Below are 17,980 nucleotides of genomic sequence, written 5' to 3'. Positions count from 1 at the left end.
TAGTCAGATGTTGAGTTTGATCAAGAAAAGCAAAGATTTTATTTCAAGAGAAAAAATGATTAAAAGTGGATTTTTATGTTTGTCAGCAGAATCTCAAACCTCAGATGCATTTTTGAACGCACCACATAGGAAACTATATGAAAATATCACGCCAACTTTCACAAAAATAAAGTAAAATAAAAATAAAATAAAGTAAGGGTGGAAGGGGCTTTTCTTTATGTGCTGGAGAATGACCTCTCTCAAACTCATTTAATGTCTCTATAAGTTGATTTTCGCACCAAAGCCAACGGCTGCCTGGAAGCAAAGAAATAAAGAAACTGATGGAGAGATTTAGATAATTGTTTGCAGAGATGATTTGTATATGCAAATTGAGCCAAACCACCGGTACGGTCGCGCAATTTAGACGGCGGGAGAGTTCATCAGAAGGTGAAGAGAAGAAGGGGCTGACAAAGAGAGAGATTTGGCAAGTGAGAGAGTTCTGTTTGCTTATGTCTCTCTCTTTGTGTTTCTCTCTGAATAATGTAATATCCATGCAGGGGTATGTGGGTCAGTGGGGCTTTACTTCCCCTGGAGACCAGAGCCACACCCCGACACACACACACACACACACACACACACACACACACACACACACACACACACACACACACACACACATAGTTAATTCACTCACTGAGCCCTGACTCCTTCGCCTGTCTGCCTTGCTAGTTAGCTCGCTGCGTGACGTCATACATTTTTCATAAAGTCTGCGTTCCGTCAATATTTCATATCTCGTATTGACAGGCGTGTGAGAGTCCACTGTAAGGAGTCGCTGCTCCCTCTCCTCCCCTCTCCCTTCCCTTCACCTCCCTCCTCCCCTCTCCGTCCCTCTCTGGCCTGTAATTAAATTAGCTCTGTCTGCGGATGACAAAGGGCCAGTCATTCGGGCTCTGCTTAGATAGCAAGTAGCTGCACTTAGAGCGGATATGAAGTTAAGGAGGAATGCGCTGAGCTGAGCTCAGTGCTGCTCGCTGGGTCTCAGGGTAAGAAGGTGGCAAAGAGGAGGACCAGATCAGCCTCTGGATGAGCTGAGACCAGACAGGGAATAAACCCGACTGCAAATAAACTGTCTGTCAAACTCTGACCTTTGCTGCAGCCAGCGGCTCGCGGCTTCATTACTGTGTTGGATTGACATCACATCTGATTGAGTTTAATCACTTTTAGTGCACTTTATTTTTTAGAGCTGCAAGTTTAACGGTTGTTTTTGCCATTGAATCATCTAGTTTCACAGTTTTATTTATTCATAAAGCACTTTTCTGCATAGGTTAAAAGATGAAAACAAGCAACACACTAAAAAACACAGCTCATAACATTAATTACACATTAAAAGCAGATCTGAGGAAGTGAGTTTTGAGCCGTGATTTGAATGTGGACTGGTCAGTGCAGCCTCTGAGTTGTTTTGGGAGAGTTCCAGAGGGAGGGGGGCAGCTATGAAGGAGGCTTTAACACCCCAGGTCTGGTGCTGTGTGGTGCAGAGAGGAGGCTGGCATGAGAAGAGCAGAAAGAGAGTGATGGTGGAGCATGTCTGATCTATGTACGTGGTTGGCCACTATATTCAGTGTGCTATCAGACACAGTGATGAAAATGGGTAAATATCCACATTTTTTCTTAAAAAATCTGTGATTATTTTTCTGTAATTTGTCTTTTCAGTTAAATGCAGGTTTTATGTGTCTTTTTAGTGGCATTTTCATTATATAATGCACGTTTTCAGAGACTTTAAACATTTGAAGATGCACTATGAATGTGTGTCAAAGAGTCTCATGTTGAATGGACACTGATAAAATCTTTGATGGATCCAAAACATGTTCTTTCCCCCTCTTCTTTAAAGAACTTCAGGAGAACAATTATTTTATTATAAATTAATCTGTCAGTTATTTTCTTGATTAATTGATTAGTTGTTTGGCCCATAAAATGTGAAAAGTGTGAAAAACATTGATCACTGTTGTCCAAAGCTCATTGTGATGTCCTGTTCTGTCCACAACTCTGAGATATTGACTTAACTGTCACAGAGGAGTAAAAGAAACCAGAAAATATTCATGTTTGAGAAGCTGAAATCAGAGAGTTTTTATTAAAAAAATACTCTCACATCACAGAGTCTGTCAGCGATGCCATGAAACAACACTCAGACCTACAATACAGTGTGTTACATGATAGGAACAATCAGGAACGGAAATACAATTTTAGAGAAAAGGCAAAAGGAATGATCATATACAGAAATAAACAGGTTTCAATGCAATGAAATTGTTAGTTCCCGATGTCTCTCTAGCTTGTCGACTTCTGTTCTGCTTTTAAGAAGAATAATTGAAGGCACATTTATTTTATTTACAAGTAGAACGGAGGTTGACAAGGTGATATAACACTTGTGCTAAAAGTAGCATAAAGGTCTGCGCAAAAAGAAAAGACAAATGAGGTGTGCAAAGCACAACAAAACTCTCTCCTCACCTTCCTTCGCCTCTCCTCTCCTCACAGTTTGTTTGTTTGTTTGTTTGTTTGTTTCTTTGTTCCTGCTGACAGTCTTGTTTGTTTGCAGTGCTCCCCACCTGCTCACCGCTGGACTTCCACTGTGACAACGGCAAATGTATCCGCCGCTCCTGGGTGTGTGACGGAGACAACGACTGCGAGGACGACTCTGACGAGCAGGACTGTCGTAAGTGCGCCTCCTCTCCTCTCGTCAACACAAACAAACAGCGGCGGTCACATTGACGCGCACACAGAAAAACACAGCGTCGACCTGCTCTGTCAGGCTCGGTGGGGGATGAGTTATTAAAGTGGACAGATGTTTGAGGCAGCCATGTGCGGTGAGGTGTTTTGAGTCTGAAGAAGTTGCCTGCCTGTCACACACATGTACACACACACCTGCACACACCAGCAAGAGGTCAGCTCTCCGTGGTCAGCGCTCGCTGACCTTTGTCCCCGGTTTATCCTTTTCGGCTTTGATTTGTGGAGCTATCTGTGAGTATGTGTGTGAGTGCGCACATGTGTGTTCAGCCCAAAATACCCCTCAGCTGCTTGCCAGGCAGAATGCGTCCTGCAGTGGGTGTAGTAAGGAGTGTCTGTTTCAGTAGGCGTAGTTACGTATGTATGCATTGCAGCCTGGTGAGTAGGTTTGTGTGTGCTCAGCTTTAGAGTGAGGACATATTTGGAAAGGGCGAGTATTTTGTCTGTAACTCACCTCCTCAAATGGCTGATTAAGGAGCTCATGCTGCATTCATGTGAGTGTCTCAAACTGAACTTCCTGGTTTGTACCTAAACACACCCCCACCGGTGCAGCCCCCCTATTCGCTCTGAATCCCTGCTTCTTACGCCCACTGCTAACCTTGTAGTCACGTCATGTAAATTAGCTACTTTTGCACATTGTTACACAAGAGAAACCATATGCAAAAAAAGTTGATGCGTGACAAACTAAGTTTGAGTCTGAAAAGCATTGACGTTTACCGAGCATGAAGTGTCTACAGAAGTTATGTTATTGCATTACAGGAAATACACGATCCATTTAGGAGGCCTGGGCAATACAGCTGAAGAATCAAGCGTGACAGTAAAGTTTCTTATTGGTCGATATCAATATTATGTAATGATTATGTAATCTGTAACTGACATGTTGTGTACTAAAAGGGTAGAAGTAACTGATAAAATAAGTTTGTTATATTACTGATCTTGGTTGGGACAGTATTCCTGCACAGGTTATACACACACACACACACACACAAACACACGCATTACACACGTCAGAGCCGAGGGCCACACTGGCTTCCGTACATAGACAAAGCTACGCAGCAACATGAAGAAACAGTTACAGCTTCTGACCACCTCCTCTCATTATTTAGTTGCTTCAAATGTGTCTCTTAACTGTCGCCCAGTATTGCACAATTAGTCCAACAGCCTCAAAGCCTCTGGGAATAGTTAGCAACATAGCAGCACCAAATTCAACAGGATAAGCTACAAAGTAAACACTTAACAACACAAACACAGCAAAACTTCCAGCTTTCCAGTTTGAAGTCGGGTCATAACAGCTGGTATTTACCGAAGCTGAACTTGAACCGGTGCTGGCCGGCGCTTGTTGAGAAAGCAGTCAGACGGAGTAACATCCACACGCACGTTGTCATCAAAAATAAACTTTTTTACCTCTCAACTTTTCTGTCCTCTGAGACTGAGGGGGGGGGGCGGATGTAACGATTTGTACTGCTTCTCTGACATGGTGTCAGTTAGTTTGGAGCCAGCAAATGTCCAGTAAACAGCCTGTCACACTGAAATTAAAATACATCAGGGTCTGCAGATGTCCCATCAGCGATGCTACCTGGGTAATAATATGAGATCTGGTAGCATCCTTTTATTTCCAAGTGCAGTGCTAAATCGCTGGAGTTTCCCTGGAATTAGGTTTAGGTTAAGGATCTGGTTTATGAGGCAGCAGAATGCGTCATGACAGCGAGAGGGTCCTCACAAGTGTAGAAATGCCCGTGTGTGTGTGTGTGTTTGTTGTCCCATTAGGCAGGGTGGAGTTGGTGGTGAGATTCTCTGAACACATCGTCCACTTTTAGTCTCTGTGTTTACCCATAATGACTCAGAAGGCTCCGTATGTGCAGTCTGATCCGTGCTGGATGTACACTCCACGCCAGGCATTCCATCACGCTGTCAGTGTCAGTTTGGTGATTCAGTTTAATCACACTCAACACTCAGTGCGAGGACAGGAATAGTTACTGGGAGTGACGTGTTCTTGATGGAGACGACACATGGCAGAAAGACTCGGGCCGAAAAGTGTCAGTCAGAAAGTGCCAGTACAGGGTCTTTTTCTCCCCTCTGCACCTTCCAGTCGCAGAAAAAACCCTGAGTTTAAGGACTGTTAAACACTAAGGTGTTTCTTAACTCATTTTAACATCAGTAATTATCTGTTTTATTGTTTGGTGTTGCCGATTTTCCAGAGATTTTGCCCTGACTGCAGGGCGTTGAACAATACAACAGAATATTGGTCAGAAACACCGAAAGGAATAGTTTGACATTTTGGGAAAGGCGCTCAATCACGTCTTTGCCCGCTGTTTCTTTCCAGTGACTTTGTATGAAACTGCAGGAGTTAGCATTCTGAGAGGAAAAATGGTCATTCATTTTTGAGATACAGACATGAACTTTAGTGTTGGACAAGTAAACATTTTGAGCTGTCAGTGGGATCAAGTTTTTTGGGGCCAATCACCAATCACTGGAAGCAGTACCTGTCAGTACCGGGTCTGTTTGAAGCCTTCGACATTTATTGTGTGGCATTATTAATTTATTTATTTAACTTTTCTAAACAACATTGTATATTAAGTATAAGCATACAACAGCCTGAAAATTATCACAGAGGACTTGGGGACGTGTTGTACAAGAGTTTACTGCCAACAATTCAATCAAGTCTCATAAATAGAATTTTTAAAATCTAGTTATTTAGAAAAGAATAGGATGTTGTTATGATTTTAGCATCTAATTATAAAAGATGCTGAAATAACAAAAAAAGTCACGACAGATGTAAGCCTGTATATTTCAGCAAAGGAAAATAAGAAAAATATACAAACTTTCCCATTTTAAACAACCTTTGTTGCCATTCGAGTAGAGATCTCAGAGTTTATGAGAAGCAGCCTACCTGTTTTCGATGCTTGGCGGGTGTTGATTAATGATCGGCCTTTGTAGGGATCACCGATCAAACAAATATCGGCCAATAAGTCAGTGGCCGATGAACTGGATCAAAAAAGGAAAAATAGAGCCCTCACTCTAGATAATGTAACTCTGAGCACCCTTAATTAGGACTTTCCGTTTCCTATTAATGTCTGTACCAAAGTTTGCAAATCACACACCCAACTTGAGATATTTCACTTCAAAGTGCTGAACTGACAGACTGACTGATGTTGCCGTCCATCAAGATGCAGCGCCAGTGTTTCTGAAAATCAGAAAATAACTTCTTAAAATTACAGGGATTGTTTAGTATTAAAAGTTGCATCTGTATTAAAGGACAGGGATCAGTTTCATCAGAAAGTTTGTGATGTCGTGACTGGAGGCAGCTTCAATCTTTACCAGCACTTCAATAAAATCTCTAACTGCAGATGCACCCTAATCTTGACAGTGATGGTTTCCCTGTTATACCTCATGTAGTGTGTGCGTGCACAGAAGGTACAGGTTAGCTCTTTTTCTTCTCGATGATTTTTCTTATCCGTCTGTCATCCAGTGATTTCTCCTCCTCCTCTGTTGACCCACATACTGTATCAGCAGCCAGACATTGAATCACTTCCTGATGGGGGGTCTGTCTGCTGCGAGCCAGATATGAATTTTTCATCCTCATGCCCAGTAAATTTCCCTCCCTCCCGTGTTCCCCAAACTACTTATTATTTCATGCTCCTTCCTTTCTCTTCATTTCTTCGCCCTGCTCTGTCTTTCACCTCCCAATATATTTTGTTTCTCCCCACCATGCAGTGGTTTTATTTCATTATTTAGAGACGGGGAGACAATCCTCCACGCTCGGCTGGAGCCGAAGCGCTTGTCAAGATTTCAGACAAACACGCAGACTGAGGTGTGTCTCGATGTGTTTGAACATGAGATATTATGAATTCTTCTGAAGTTTAAAGGAAATTTCACCAAAAAAAACATGACACTATTTCGCACACATGCATGCAGAGAGGCTGGTAATGACTCCCAGCACCCTTTGCCCTTTGACGCTTGGGTGCTGTGTGAATGATGAGCATCTTGAGGGCTTGTTGACCTTCGACCTCCCTCTGTTTACCTCGCTGATGGGAGGGGAGAGGGAGCATGGGAGACACAGAGAGAGGGAGAGAATCAATTATTTTGAGTTGAATAATAGATAAATGAGTGCATTTGTCAATAGCAAAATTAAATTTTCATTTGGGTCCACCATTGGGCTTTTCTTTGTTGGGGGAGGGAAGGAGCACTGACTGAGGGGAGGTCAGTGGATGATTAATTGACTGGACTGATTTAGGTTTGTTGGACTATCACTCCAGCTGCAATGACTAAAGATTTTCCCATTTGGTTATAAGTTTTAATATCAAGCCATTTGTGGACTAGTTGTTGCATATTTATGATATTAATGTAAGTATATAAATAAATTAGAAGCATGTGATTTGAGTCTTAGGGCTGAGAGAGAATGTTATAATTAACATTGCTAACACTAAAGAAAAAAACAAACTCATAATAATAAGCCTCCTGTTAACGATAATGCTAACAGTGTAGCATAAAATCAAGTCTTTGTTCAAAACACCTGAATAATTAACTTCCATCATGATGGATAAAATTAACTCGATTCTCTCCCACTTTACATCTCTGTACCAAAGTCCCGCTGTGTCTTCATCATCCCTGGAGTCAGAGTCCAGCTTTAAGCTGCCGCAAATCATTTTGATATTCTCTTGTATTGCCAGTCGTCAAACTGGCCTCTGTTGGCTTCAGAGTGTTCTGTCCATTTTTGCGAGAAGGCCGCTGAGCCGGGATCATTTTACTGCTCATCTGGCTCTGGTTCTGGTGCTTATATTCCCCTGATATTCCCCGCCAGCATTCTCCACTGGGTCCCCCCCAACCCCAGGTCTGAAATCCACCAAAACTCCCAGGTGCATATAAGTGCATCCCCCTGGTGCAGCTCCTGAATGGAGTGGGTTTTTTTCTGCCATTAACAGATAAATGAAAACTTGGTCGACTAAGACTCTTCTCATCAACATCAGTTTGGTTGACTATTAGTGGGCAGCCCAACTTACCACAGTTCCACTGTATTCTTTATCCTTTAAGAGGTAGTGCACTTAAGCATGTTTTTTTGAGCTGTAAACTAAATTATACAAAATTATATGACTGAAATGAAATGGAACACATTAATGTGCATGTAAATATTGGCATTTCTTTCCACATTTATAAAAAACAGACTTTTCATTGGTTGAAAATGGCTCCACATGCCATCTACTGTTTCAAAGTCCTGAACCTTGCAAAGCTTCCCGTCACGTTCTGACATCTACAGAATAACCCAGTGTATTTTTCTGTTTCGCTTACATATATTAGATTGCATTGGGCATGAAATGATTTAATTATGCATGACTTTTCTACTATACAGCAGCTTCGGTATTTGCAATTCAAAAGCCCACTAGACCACTAGTTATGAGTTTATGTGAAAAAAACAAATGGCTGATATTTAATTAGTCTCTTTTTAACACTTAAAGATTGATATTAATATCATCAGGACTTTTTTAAAATTCAGTCATTTTATAAAATGATATAACCTCTGCCAGCTCTGGCAACTCTGGGGCCTCATGTCATGTCAGTCTTATCAGAAGTGGAGTGAGTCACCAGCAGCCTTGACTCGTGCTGTGATGCTGCAACACACCTGAGAGAAGATGAAAAATCTGACTGAAATAAAGAAAAGCTTCATCTCCGTCTTCATCTGTCCCTCTCTGCTGTGTCTGTCCCTCCTTATCTCTCTCTGTTTGTCTCAGCTGCCTTAACACTCACACACAGCAGTGATAAATTATAGATTACCTCCTGCCAGAGGCCATCCATCATTGGCTCTCCTTGACAAACCTGTTTACTCGGCCCCAGGCGAGCGTGGCTGGGCTTCGCCATCGATTGTGCTGGTAACAGTAGAAGGCGATGTTTTGAAAATCCATTCGGTCTTTTATCAATGGAGGTGTGATTAAAGAGGCAAGGTGGCGGGGATGTTTGGATAAATGAAAGGGTTTGAAAGTGAAACACTGTCAATGTCACAGTGCTGAAAGTTCACTGGTGGGAGGGACTTTTGCCTAACTGCATCGTCAGGGCTGCCGGGATGAATGACAAATGTGTCTTTTATCTCCTGTCTCAAGGTTACCCGTCTGGTGAAACATTTCCTGATGCACAGCAGCCACTTCATTTACTTAAGACATTAAACATGTTGCTGGAGCTCAGATCTGTTAGGTTAATCTGAATTCAAACTGATTAAGGATTTAAAGGAAGCTTATCGATTCCTGAAAATAACTTTTGAGCAGAAAAGTTTGGACTTGTCTGTTTTTACACATGTAAACGCTCATTTATTGTATAACATACAAAGATGTTTCGTGCAGCAGGTTTTCATGACCACGGTCATTACACTTATTTCAACTGCAGGAACTTTCTGCAAGGACTAGGAACCTCTGTGTGTTTCCACTGCACTGGGTCAAAATTAAATTCTGAGGAGGTATTTTACCCTCTAAAAAATGTCCCTGCTCAGAGGTAGCACTATCCAAAACTACAAAACTTTGGAGGTGGGGTCTGCAGTACAGAACATCACTGAATGGTCGAGCACTTGCTGCATTTTATTCCAGCCATCATTTTTTAAAAATCTGCAACTGCAAACCAATCTTTTTTTTCTTGCTCGTTGTTCTTCGACACATCAAGTTACAGAAAAAAGCGTTTACTAGATGGACCAATGACAAACTCCAGGTGTTACTGATCATTTAGGCGTGCAAAAATGACATGGGAGAAAAAAAAAAACTTTGCTTTTTCAGTTGCCAGCGGTCTAATTTGCCTAATCTTTGTGCCTAAACCACAGTGGAAATGCAGACATCAACAAAGGAACATATTAATTCCTTGAATAGTAGTTTTTGAGGCTAAAAGTTCCAGATACTTTGGGAGGAAATACAACCGTTGTTGTAATCATGATGCCTCAGAATCAGCTAATGGTGGCGTGCTCAGTTCAACTAAAACCAGACATTTACTTTGCATGTAGATAGAGAACATTTCCAGTATGTCTTAGACATACAGCTAAATGCAAAACTTACATTTCGACCTCCATGCATACCCCCGTCCAGTGTCCTGTTCCTGCATGAATCAGGAGAACTGTCTGTGTTAAGTCTGGCATTTTGTTTGTAGGTGATATACAGCTCATTAAATTAATTTTGAGACTAATACCAATATTGTTAATTGTTAAGCAGTCCATTAAATGGAGTGACGATATGATAATGCTCATTTCGGAAGAATCCTTCCAAGAAATAGCGTGTTGCAAGAAATGGAAGTAATTGTTTGGGAAATAAAAAGAGAGCTTGAGAGAGAAGTTCAAACTTTGCCTAATTTCCAAATCTCCACACACCCGGCTGACAGTTGCATGGAGTCGGTCTGAATGTCCGATTATTAGTTTTGGAAATTTACAGAAATTGTCAGATGCAGCTCCCTCAACTCCGACACCAGAAAGGTGAGGGGGGAGGGGGTTTCAGATGGCGTTCGACTATCTGAAAACCTCTTCAGTTGAAGTATTCTGACACCTTTACAGTTGAACTCTCAACTACATCTGACCAATAGGAAACCAGCCTTCTTCTGAGGTCAACAGGTTTTAGCCCCATTTTTGGAACATACCGAGCGTACAGATGGACAGCTGAGATGAGGATTGTGCTTAAGTTGTGGTTTTGAGATATTTCTGATGGATGTTTTTAATTCTTTTTCCATCATGAAAGTTTGTCAAAATTGACATCCGTTGTAACCGACATAAATTCAAGCTGACCACGGCCTTTGTACTCCCAGAGGGATGAATCACCAAAGTTTTTACAGTTTGGTTTCATGTGTTTCTGTAAAAGCATTTGCTGCACATCTTGGAAAAGTGCTGTATAAATAAAGGTATTATTACAGCAAATGTTTTCACTCTGATCACTGACCATGAAGACAACCATATCCACACACGCTCAGTACGACTTTATCCAGCCTTCCTCCTCACTGTGTAGCAGTAACTGTCGATCGGAGGTATTTTGTGCTCACATTGAAGCACAGGATATTCAGTCTGTGAGTCTTTGAGCTGCAGACCTGCGGCCTCGGGAGAGTTCAGCTTGTTTACGGAGAGAAAAAACTCTGTTTCTTCTCCTCGGCTCTTTGCTCTGAGCCTGACATAAAAGGTCACAGTTTCCCTGGTGTCACTGCAGCTGTGAATATAATTTCAGCAGGGCTCGGGGACGGCTGCCTCTTATCTAATTCTCATACAGTATCTGCTCTTCGCTTTTGTTGTGTGCTCATTATTTGTCCTCTGAAACATCACGCCTTCTTTCTCTCTCTCTGCAGCTCCCAGGGAGTGCGAGGAGGACGAGTTTCACTGCCAAAATGGCTACTGTATTCGCAGCCTCTGGCACTGCGACGGCGACAACGACTGCGGGGACAACAGCGATGAACAGTGTGGTGGGTACACACACCCACACACACATCTAAAGACCAGCATGTACGCACATAATCATTCACACTGCATTACAAATATGACCTGTGAGTTTGTTTGTTTGTTTTCATAACAGACATGCGGAAATGTTCAGACAAGGAGTTCCGATGCACAGATGGCAGTTGTATCGCTGAGCACTGGTACTGTGACGGAGACACGGACTGTAAGGACGGATCAGATGAGGAAAACTGCCGTAAGTTACTCTCTGGTCTGTGTGTTTAAAAGGGTTGGGTACCGAACTCTGTGCTTTTACACTGAGTTAGAACCGAGTGTGGTTGCAAGCCTGGTTTAACTTTTCAAAACGTGACACAAACAAAACTCAAAAAAACAGTACAGAAATATGTTGAAATATTTATTCTGTCACAAAGATGCATGAGCCTAAAATATTGGTTTGAGCAATATGCTCAACAGCTTTCCCCACAAATCCTTGTTAATGGGAAACATTTACAGTCTTCTCAGAACATGAAGAGACATCTACACACTTCCTTTAGGGAAAAAAACACTTTGTGTGTGGCTTGTCTTTCTCAAGGGAGCTATTTTCAGCTGAGCGTCTGCATAAGAGTGTCAATTTATAATTGGGGTCAATTCAGATACAGCTAAAAAAAAAAAATCCACCAAAAGCTCATGAGAAGCCTGTCAAGCTGTCAATCAGTGTGTTTACATGCACTTCAGTGGCTGTTGTTGGTGATGAAAGAAAGAGCTGGAAGTGATGTAAATGAGAAACCCAACTTCCTGAATATAGGTTGAACAATAGAAGTTAGCAAGCGGGTCACAAAGACTTCAAACAGGCGACATAACCTCTGTGGCAGAGTGACACGATGAAAAAGGAAAAGCCATCACTCTTTGCAGCGTTTCATTCTGATATCCAAAATGAAATGTAAATACTGATAAACGCTTCTAAAGTTTTCGCATTTGTAAAATTCAGTGTCCGAACAGGATGAATGTCTGAGTCACTCCAGATTCTCCAATCAAAAACTGCAGGCTTTGTCATCATGACTCAAAACTACGGCTGCAAGAAGAGGAGAAATGTGGTTACTGATCAGCTTCATGCAAACTAAGATCATGTAAACATGTTCACTGTCTTAGTACAGAGCTGAGCTTCATCGTCATTTCGTTTATAGCTTCTGACAGACCCAGCAGAGAAGAGCCGGAGCTTCAAAGAGCCTTAGACAGCCAACTGCTGCACCATCTTTTCCAGCATCAGCATCTGTTTAACACATCTGTGTGTGTGTGTGTGTGTCTGTGTGTGTGTGTGTGTGTGTGTGCACGCGCAGCCTCAGATGTGATGGCAGCCACCTGCAGTGTGGAGGAGTTCCAGTGTGCGTACGGCCGCTGCATCCTGGACATCTACCACTGCGATGGAGACGATGACTGCGGAGACTGGTCGGACGAGTCGGACTGCTGTAAGCTCGCCATCGATCACACACAAACACACCTCCAATGTCGACACCAGGTGTTTGTTAACCGCAAAACCTCAAAGGAAAAAAACCCCTCCTTAGACACTAATCCACTGTTATGTACGATGGCACATAGCGCTCAACAGTGACCGCCCACTTTTCCATGGTGAAAACAAGTTCCGCTTATCAGAGATGTCTCTGTTATTCTTTAGGATTGTGGGTAGTGTAGTATTTTTCTTAAAGCAAGGTTGATATCATACGAACTAGCTTTTACAGGAGCATAGGCCATTGTTTCACGGTCTCATATCTCGTGGTGAGTCTACCTCGGATGGTTACAAAATTATAATTAATAATCTAAATTCTCTATTGTTAATATGATTTGGATTTTCAGTTTCACTGTTGAGCTGTGTTAGGGTCATTTTAGCCAGAATAAAAATAATTGGAGCAAGCGGAGGGGATAATATTTAAAGAAAAAACTCAGAGATTAAAGTGAATTTCCACAAAAAAAAAAGAAGAGAAAAGGAAAAAAGTCTTTTGATGATATTCTCTGAGAATTTATGATAAAAGAAAACCTTGAATTCTCTCTTTGATTATAAAGTCATGGATTTGAAGTCACAAATGTATGAGAAAAAATATATTTTTTTGTGTGTGTGTATGTGTGTGTCAAGGAACCACACTGCTACACTTTGCAAGGCTAGGTCAACCTCATCACACTTTGCAATCAGATTCGTCAAGAAGGAAATACTTGAGGATCAATTGATTTGATGATTTGTTGTATTTTGTTCTGCTGTACCACAAATCCAATTTTACCTGTAGATGTAACAAGCGATATTCTTTCATCTCTCCATTGTTGTTCCTGATCCACAAACACAATCATCTCATCAAAAAAGCTATGTTCTAACAATATATTGATTTGCATTTGGCCCCAATACACCATCGTAGATTTGGCCCATATATCACTCATTTTTTTCTTTGACTTGAACAAGGCAAAACTTTCAACTTAGTCAAACTTAATCCTAAATTCAAGCTCAATCTTAAGGCTAACTCTGGGCAGAAAATTTAGATCGCTTCACCAAAGCGTCCTCACTTTGAAAAGCTAGAACGTGTAAAAATAAAGCTCATTGTTTCAGTGGAGTTACTGTTCCGGCCTGTCCTGCTGGTGTAACGCTTACAGAGAGCTGCTGTTATCTGTTTACACATGCATGCACAGATAAACACACAAGATGAAGCTCCCCTGGGAGATCGGTCCGCTGTTATGCCGTTAGATGGGTTTCTTCTCTCCCTCTGGCAAACGCTCCTCACTCCATCCCTTCTTCTTCTCTGCTTCGCGCTCTCCCGCCGCGTATCCCAGCGGCATTGCTGAACATGCGTCCCAAAACAGCGAGTCATCCTCATGCCCTACCGCTTGCTGCACTACGGTAGTTCAGCTGGAGTTTAAAGGTTCATTAAAGGCTCATCTGAGCAGGAAGTCTAAGTTCAGGCGTTAAAGAGAAAGGTCACCAGTGTTCAGCCAGTGTTGATGTTGAGAAAGCTGAGTTCTCCTGCGGCAAAATCTGTCGTTCCTCCTGCATCCGGTGATGTCACGCTGATGTGGTTGGTGTCAAGGAAGAACTAAAGGCTATTTTAGTTTGGATTTATATTGTGCATTCCAGTATCCACACTACTATACTATTTAGTATGCCAGAAAAAGATTAGGATTGTACCAATACATATTATATCTAATGCAGTATGCCAAAAATATCAGGATGTCCTTCCTCATCTGGTCGAATTTTGCAGTATGTAAGTCAGCATGCTTTTCTGACCCACAAGGTGAAGGCACTGTGTTATGAGGAAGTAGTATGTCCCACTTGTATGCATACTGAATGCAGCAGCATGCACTTGGACAGCTGCAGTACTGTATGTACTCAAAGTAAAAAAGTATGCCATTTGGAATGCAGGGTATGTCTCCACCTCTGGTAGCCAGGCGTCTAGGGGAGTATTTTTGTGACCTAATGCTATGCTTTGGCCGGCAAAGTAATAACTATAAGCTAGGGTGGTGATACACAACAAACATGGGAGCAGGCATCAGAAGCTTGTGCACAGTGCAGGCCGGTACATGTAGGCACTGCCGGCACAGATCAGTGAGCAGGAGGGCTCAGCTTCCTTGGTCAACATATAACACACACTGAGAAATCTATTGCTTCAATTGACTACATTTACCATCAACACTGGCTGGCACTTGAAAAGTTCCCTTTAATCATGTTGTAGTGGTTGCACCTAGGGAAGGGAATTGATACTAACGGCGTTATCGACTCTGCTTATTGGTCTGTTTCTTTATCGATTTCCTTATTGATTCCTGATCAATTTTCTGTGTGGGGGCAGGGAAGGTAAGCCTACACGGGTTTTCAACATCAACACGATTGTTTTATTGTCTTTGAGTTGGAACAGTCATCATCTAAAATAGATGAAATGAGAGAACGTTTGTACTGCATTCATTTTCTTTTAGGTTTTGCAGGCCTGCATGGCACTGATTCTATTATAACAGGATATTTGCCCCCTGTAACAGACGAGCTGCTGGGTCTGGAAGCTGTGACACTCGTGCTTAGAGTTTCAAATACATGGCATTCCTGGAATTTAAACCAAAGTCTTGCTTTGGACCATTTCATCTTCTAAGCCATGGCTCTTTGCTGCAAGTTTCCAGCATGGTAGATGCATGAGTTTTAACGTCATTGTTTTGCTATGCCCAACTGTCAGAAAAACATGCCAGCGTTGATAAAAGGAATTCAGAAGCTTGGAGGCGTACAATTCCGATGGATATGGTTTCTCGATTGTCATCCCTAGTTGCGGCCACTGACATGCTGACTAAATACACTGACACTTAGATCTTGTAGGTGCGAAAGCTGGTTGAAAGAGGTGCTGTTGCTGACAGAAAGGGCTGCACCTAGCAATTCTTTATCTTTATTGACCTGTTTGTTACTTTTTCACTTCACCGGTTGGTTGTTTACTGTGTACCATGTCAGAAAGGAATGATAAATGTTCAAAAATGTTTTGTGGGCATGAGGTCTAACTGCTTAAAAACACAACTGTAGTGTCAAACTGTCGTTTCATCATAACGTCGACTTCGTGTTTTAGCAGTCAGTCGACATCGGGTTCGGCTCAGGAGCAGCTGTTGTATTGCAGGCAGCTTCTCGACAGCATCTGTCAGAACTGGAAAACACTCTGTCTGTTAGATCTTTTCTGTCACTGTAACTCATACACGCATGCACACACACACACACACACACACACACTCCCTCATGCACATAGACACAGAGTGAAGCCATGGTCGTGATTAACACAGACTATCATGTTTCGCTCTCCTTACTCCAGAGACGCTGCCTGCTGCTGACAAATCTCTCAGCATCTCCCTCGTCTCTGATTTCTCACATGTTCGTTTCATGCGCTCATTGTCTTTAAGCACCCACCACATATCTCTCTCTCTCTCTCACACACACACACACACACACACTCAGGCTCAGTGATTTCCCCCTTTGATGTGTTTATCTGCAGTGCGATAGGCACCGCTTCAAGGTTTTGTAACATCCTTTGGTCATGCTAGAGCTGCTTGCTCTTTCTCTCCTCCCACGTGCAGGTCTTTTAATTGCTGCTTCGCTTCTGAGGTGTTAAACACTTTTTTCAGGGAAAGTTGAACCGGCATCAAAGCTTTAAGAAAGTGGAAGAATAGGACAGGAGATCCAGTGTGTCTTTGAAATACTTAGAATGACTGCAGTTGAAACACTGCAGCACATACCAGATCCAGACTAATCAGGGATGGAGGAAATACAGGCAGAGGGCAGGGTCTCTGTGGATATAGCCACCATCATGCACGAGGGGGTCATAAGTGATGATTATGTTATATCAGTCAATACATTATGTTTATGTTGCAGATTATACCTTTAATCTTGTGTTAACCAGACTTTATTTCAGACATCTAACCAAAAACCCACCCAAAAAACCTATTAAGTTTGAGATGAGGGAACCGTAAGCGCTAACTCATTTCTATGTTTTAGGACGCAGTCCTGCAACACTTTATTACAGAACACACACAATGGTCCATGTGGGTCTTTTAAAGGTCTTAAATGATACAGAGCTAAGAACACATTTCTTTATTTTTCACTAACCGAAGACAGGATTCTTTGGGCTGCATGTTTCACTTTTGGATGAAAAACCAACGAGGTTAATAGATCAATCTACATCCTGCCTGATTCACTGAAACCAGCTGGACTTAATGTCCCATAACTGTTCATTTCCTGCTGTCCTATACTCTTAAACCACCCGTCTATTTTTGGAACTTACAGTTATTTCATGTTCATTTTGACCAGCATTTGTTCAGAGTGACAGCATTTAGTTTTTTGCTGTTTAAATCATAGTGAGTTCCATTTAATAACGGCAGCTTTTAAAATCAAGATCTTTATTGTCTCACATGGTGGGAAGTTTATCTTGGCTTATCACGCATTACAGCAATTTGACACACAAAAAAATATACATATAAAGGTTCTTAAAACATCAGACAGACATAAAAGAGCAAACGGCATCGGCAAAAGTAACACAAACAAGGGGGACCTCATTTCTTAAGCATCCTTCATTGAAACAGGCCAACTACAACCTTCAAACAGCAGGAGGCACAACATCCATCAAAAATACAAATCAAAATAACCTTCCAGTGATTCAGAAAACATCCCTGCTTAGTACAGATCCTTTCAAATAACAATCACAGTCACCTCAACACGTCCTTCAGTGAAATATCGCAAATTGCAACTTCAGTCAAAAACAATTGCCAAAAACAATTCCTCTCAAAACTTGCTCAGTCTTATCTGCAACTATTTTAAAGTTTCATTGACAGGAGGATAAATTAATTTTAAAAGCTATTGAAGTGTTCAAAACTATCTTAAAACTAACTATTTAAAAAGTCTCAAGACATCTTGGCTTTCTGAAAAAGACAGTTTGTGGACACACACACACACACACGCGCACACACACACACACACGCACACACAGAGGAGGCATTCCTCAGAGGCATAAGACAGCCCATCCTCAGACGGCATTCCTTGGCATCGACTCTCCAGACACATGAAGGGCGCTTTGTTAGAGAAGAAGCCTCTCTCTCTCTCTTCTCTCCCATGTGAATGCACATGCACACACACACACACACACACACACACACACACACACACACACACACACATCCAGAAACACTCACACTTTCATGCCTTGTTACCGCTTGCGACCACTGATACTTCTTTTGGCTGCATAGCAGAGCAGATGAAAGAGTGTAGTTGGTATTTGTGAGTGTGTGTGTTCTACAGTACGACCGATATGGGATTTTAGCGACAGATATCCATTTTAGAAGGGAAAATTTCATTGATTAAGG

The 17,980-nt window shown here is 41.9% G+C and overlaps 1 protein-coding gene across 3 annotated transcripts in view; it reads left to right on the top strand.

The window, feature by feature from the left end:
- lrp4 (low density lipoprotein receptor-related protein 4) overlaps nucleotides 1-17,980 on the top strand; it is a 163,728-nt gene that overhangs the window by 97,319 nt on the left and 48,429 nt on the right. For all 3 annotated transcript variants that reach the window (XM_084732518.1, XM_084732449.1, XM_084732582.1), the window contains exons 3-6: nucleotides 2,570-2,686; nucleotides 11,047-11,160; nucleotides 11,271-11,387; nucleotides 12,469-12,597. In XM_084732518.1, coding sequence (XP_084588644.1) covers nucleotides 2,570-2,686; nucleotides 11,047-11,160; nucleotides 11,271-11,387; nucleotides 12,469-12,597 — 477 coding nt within the window. The remainder of the gene's footprint in view (nucleotides 1-2,569; nucleotides 2,687-11,046; nucleotides 11,161-11,270; nucleotides 11,388-12,468; nucleotides 12,598-17,980) is intronic.

The sequence above is a fragment of the Lutjanus erythropterus genome, chromosome 1, assembly GCF_056507025.1.
Source record: "Lutjanus erythropterus isolate fLutEry1 chromosome 1, fLutEry1.hap2, whole genome shotgun sequence".
Lineage (NCBI taxonomy): Eukaryota > Metazoa > Chordata > Actinopteri > Lutjaniformes > Lutjanidae > Lutjanus > Lutjanus erythropterus.
The sequence above is the reverse complement of the archived record's forward strand: the minus strand, read 5'-3'. Positions and strand labels throughout refer to the sequence as shown.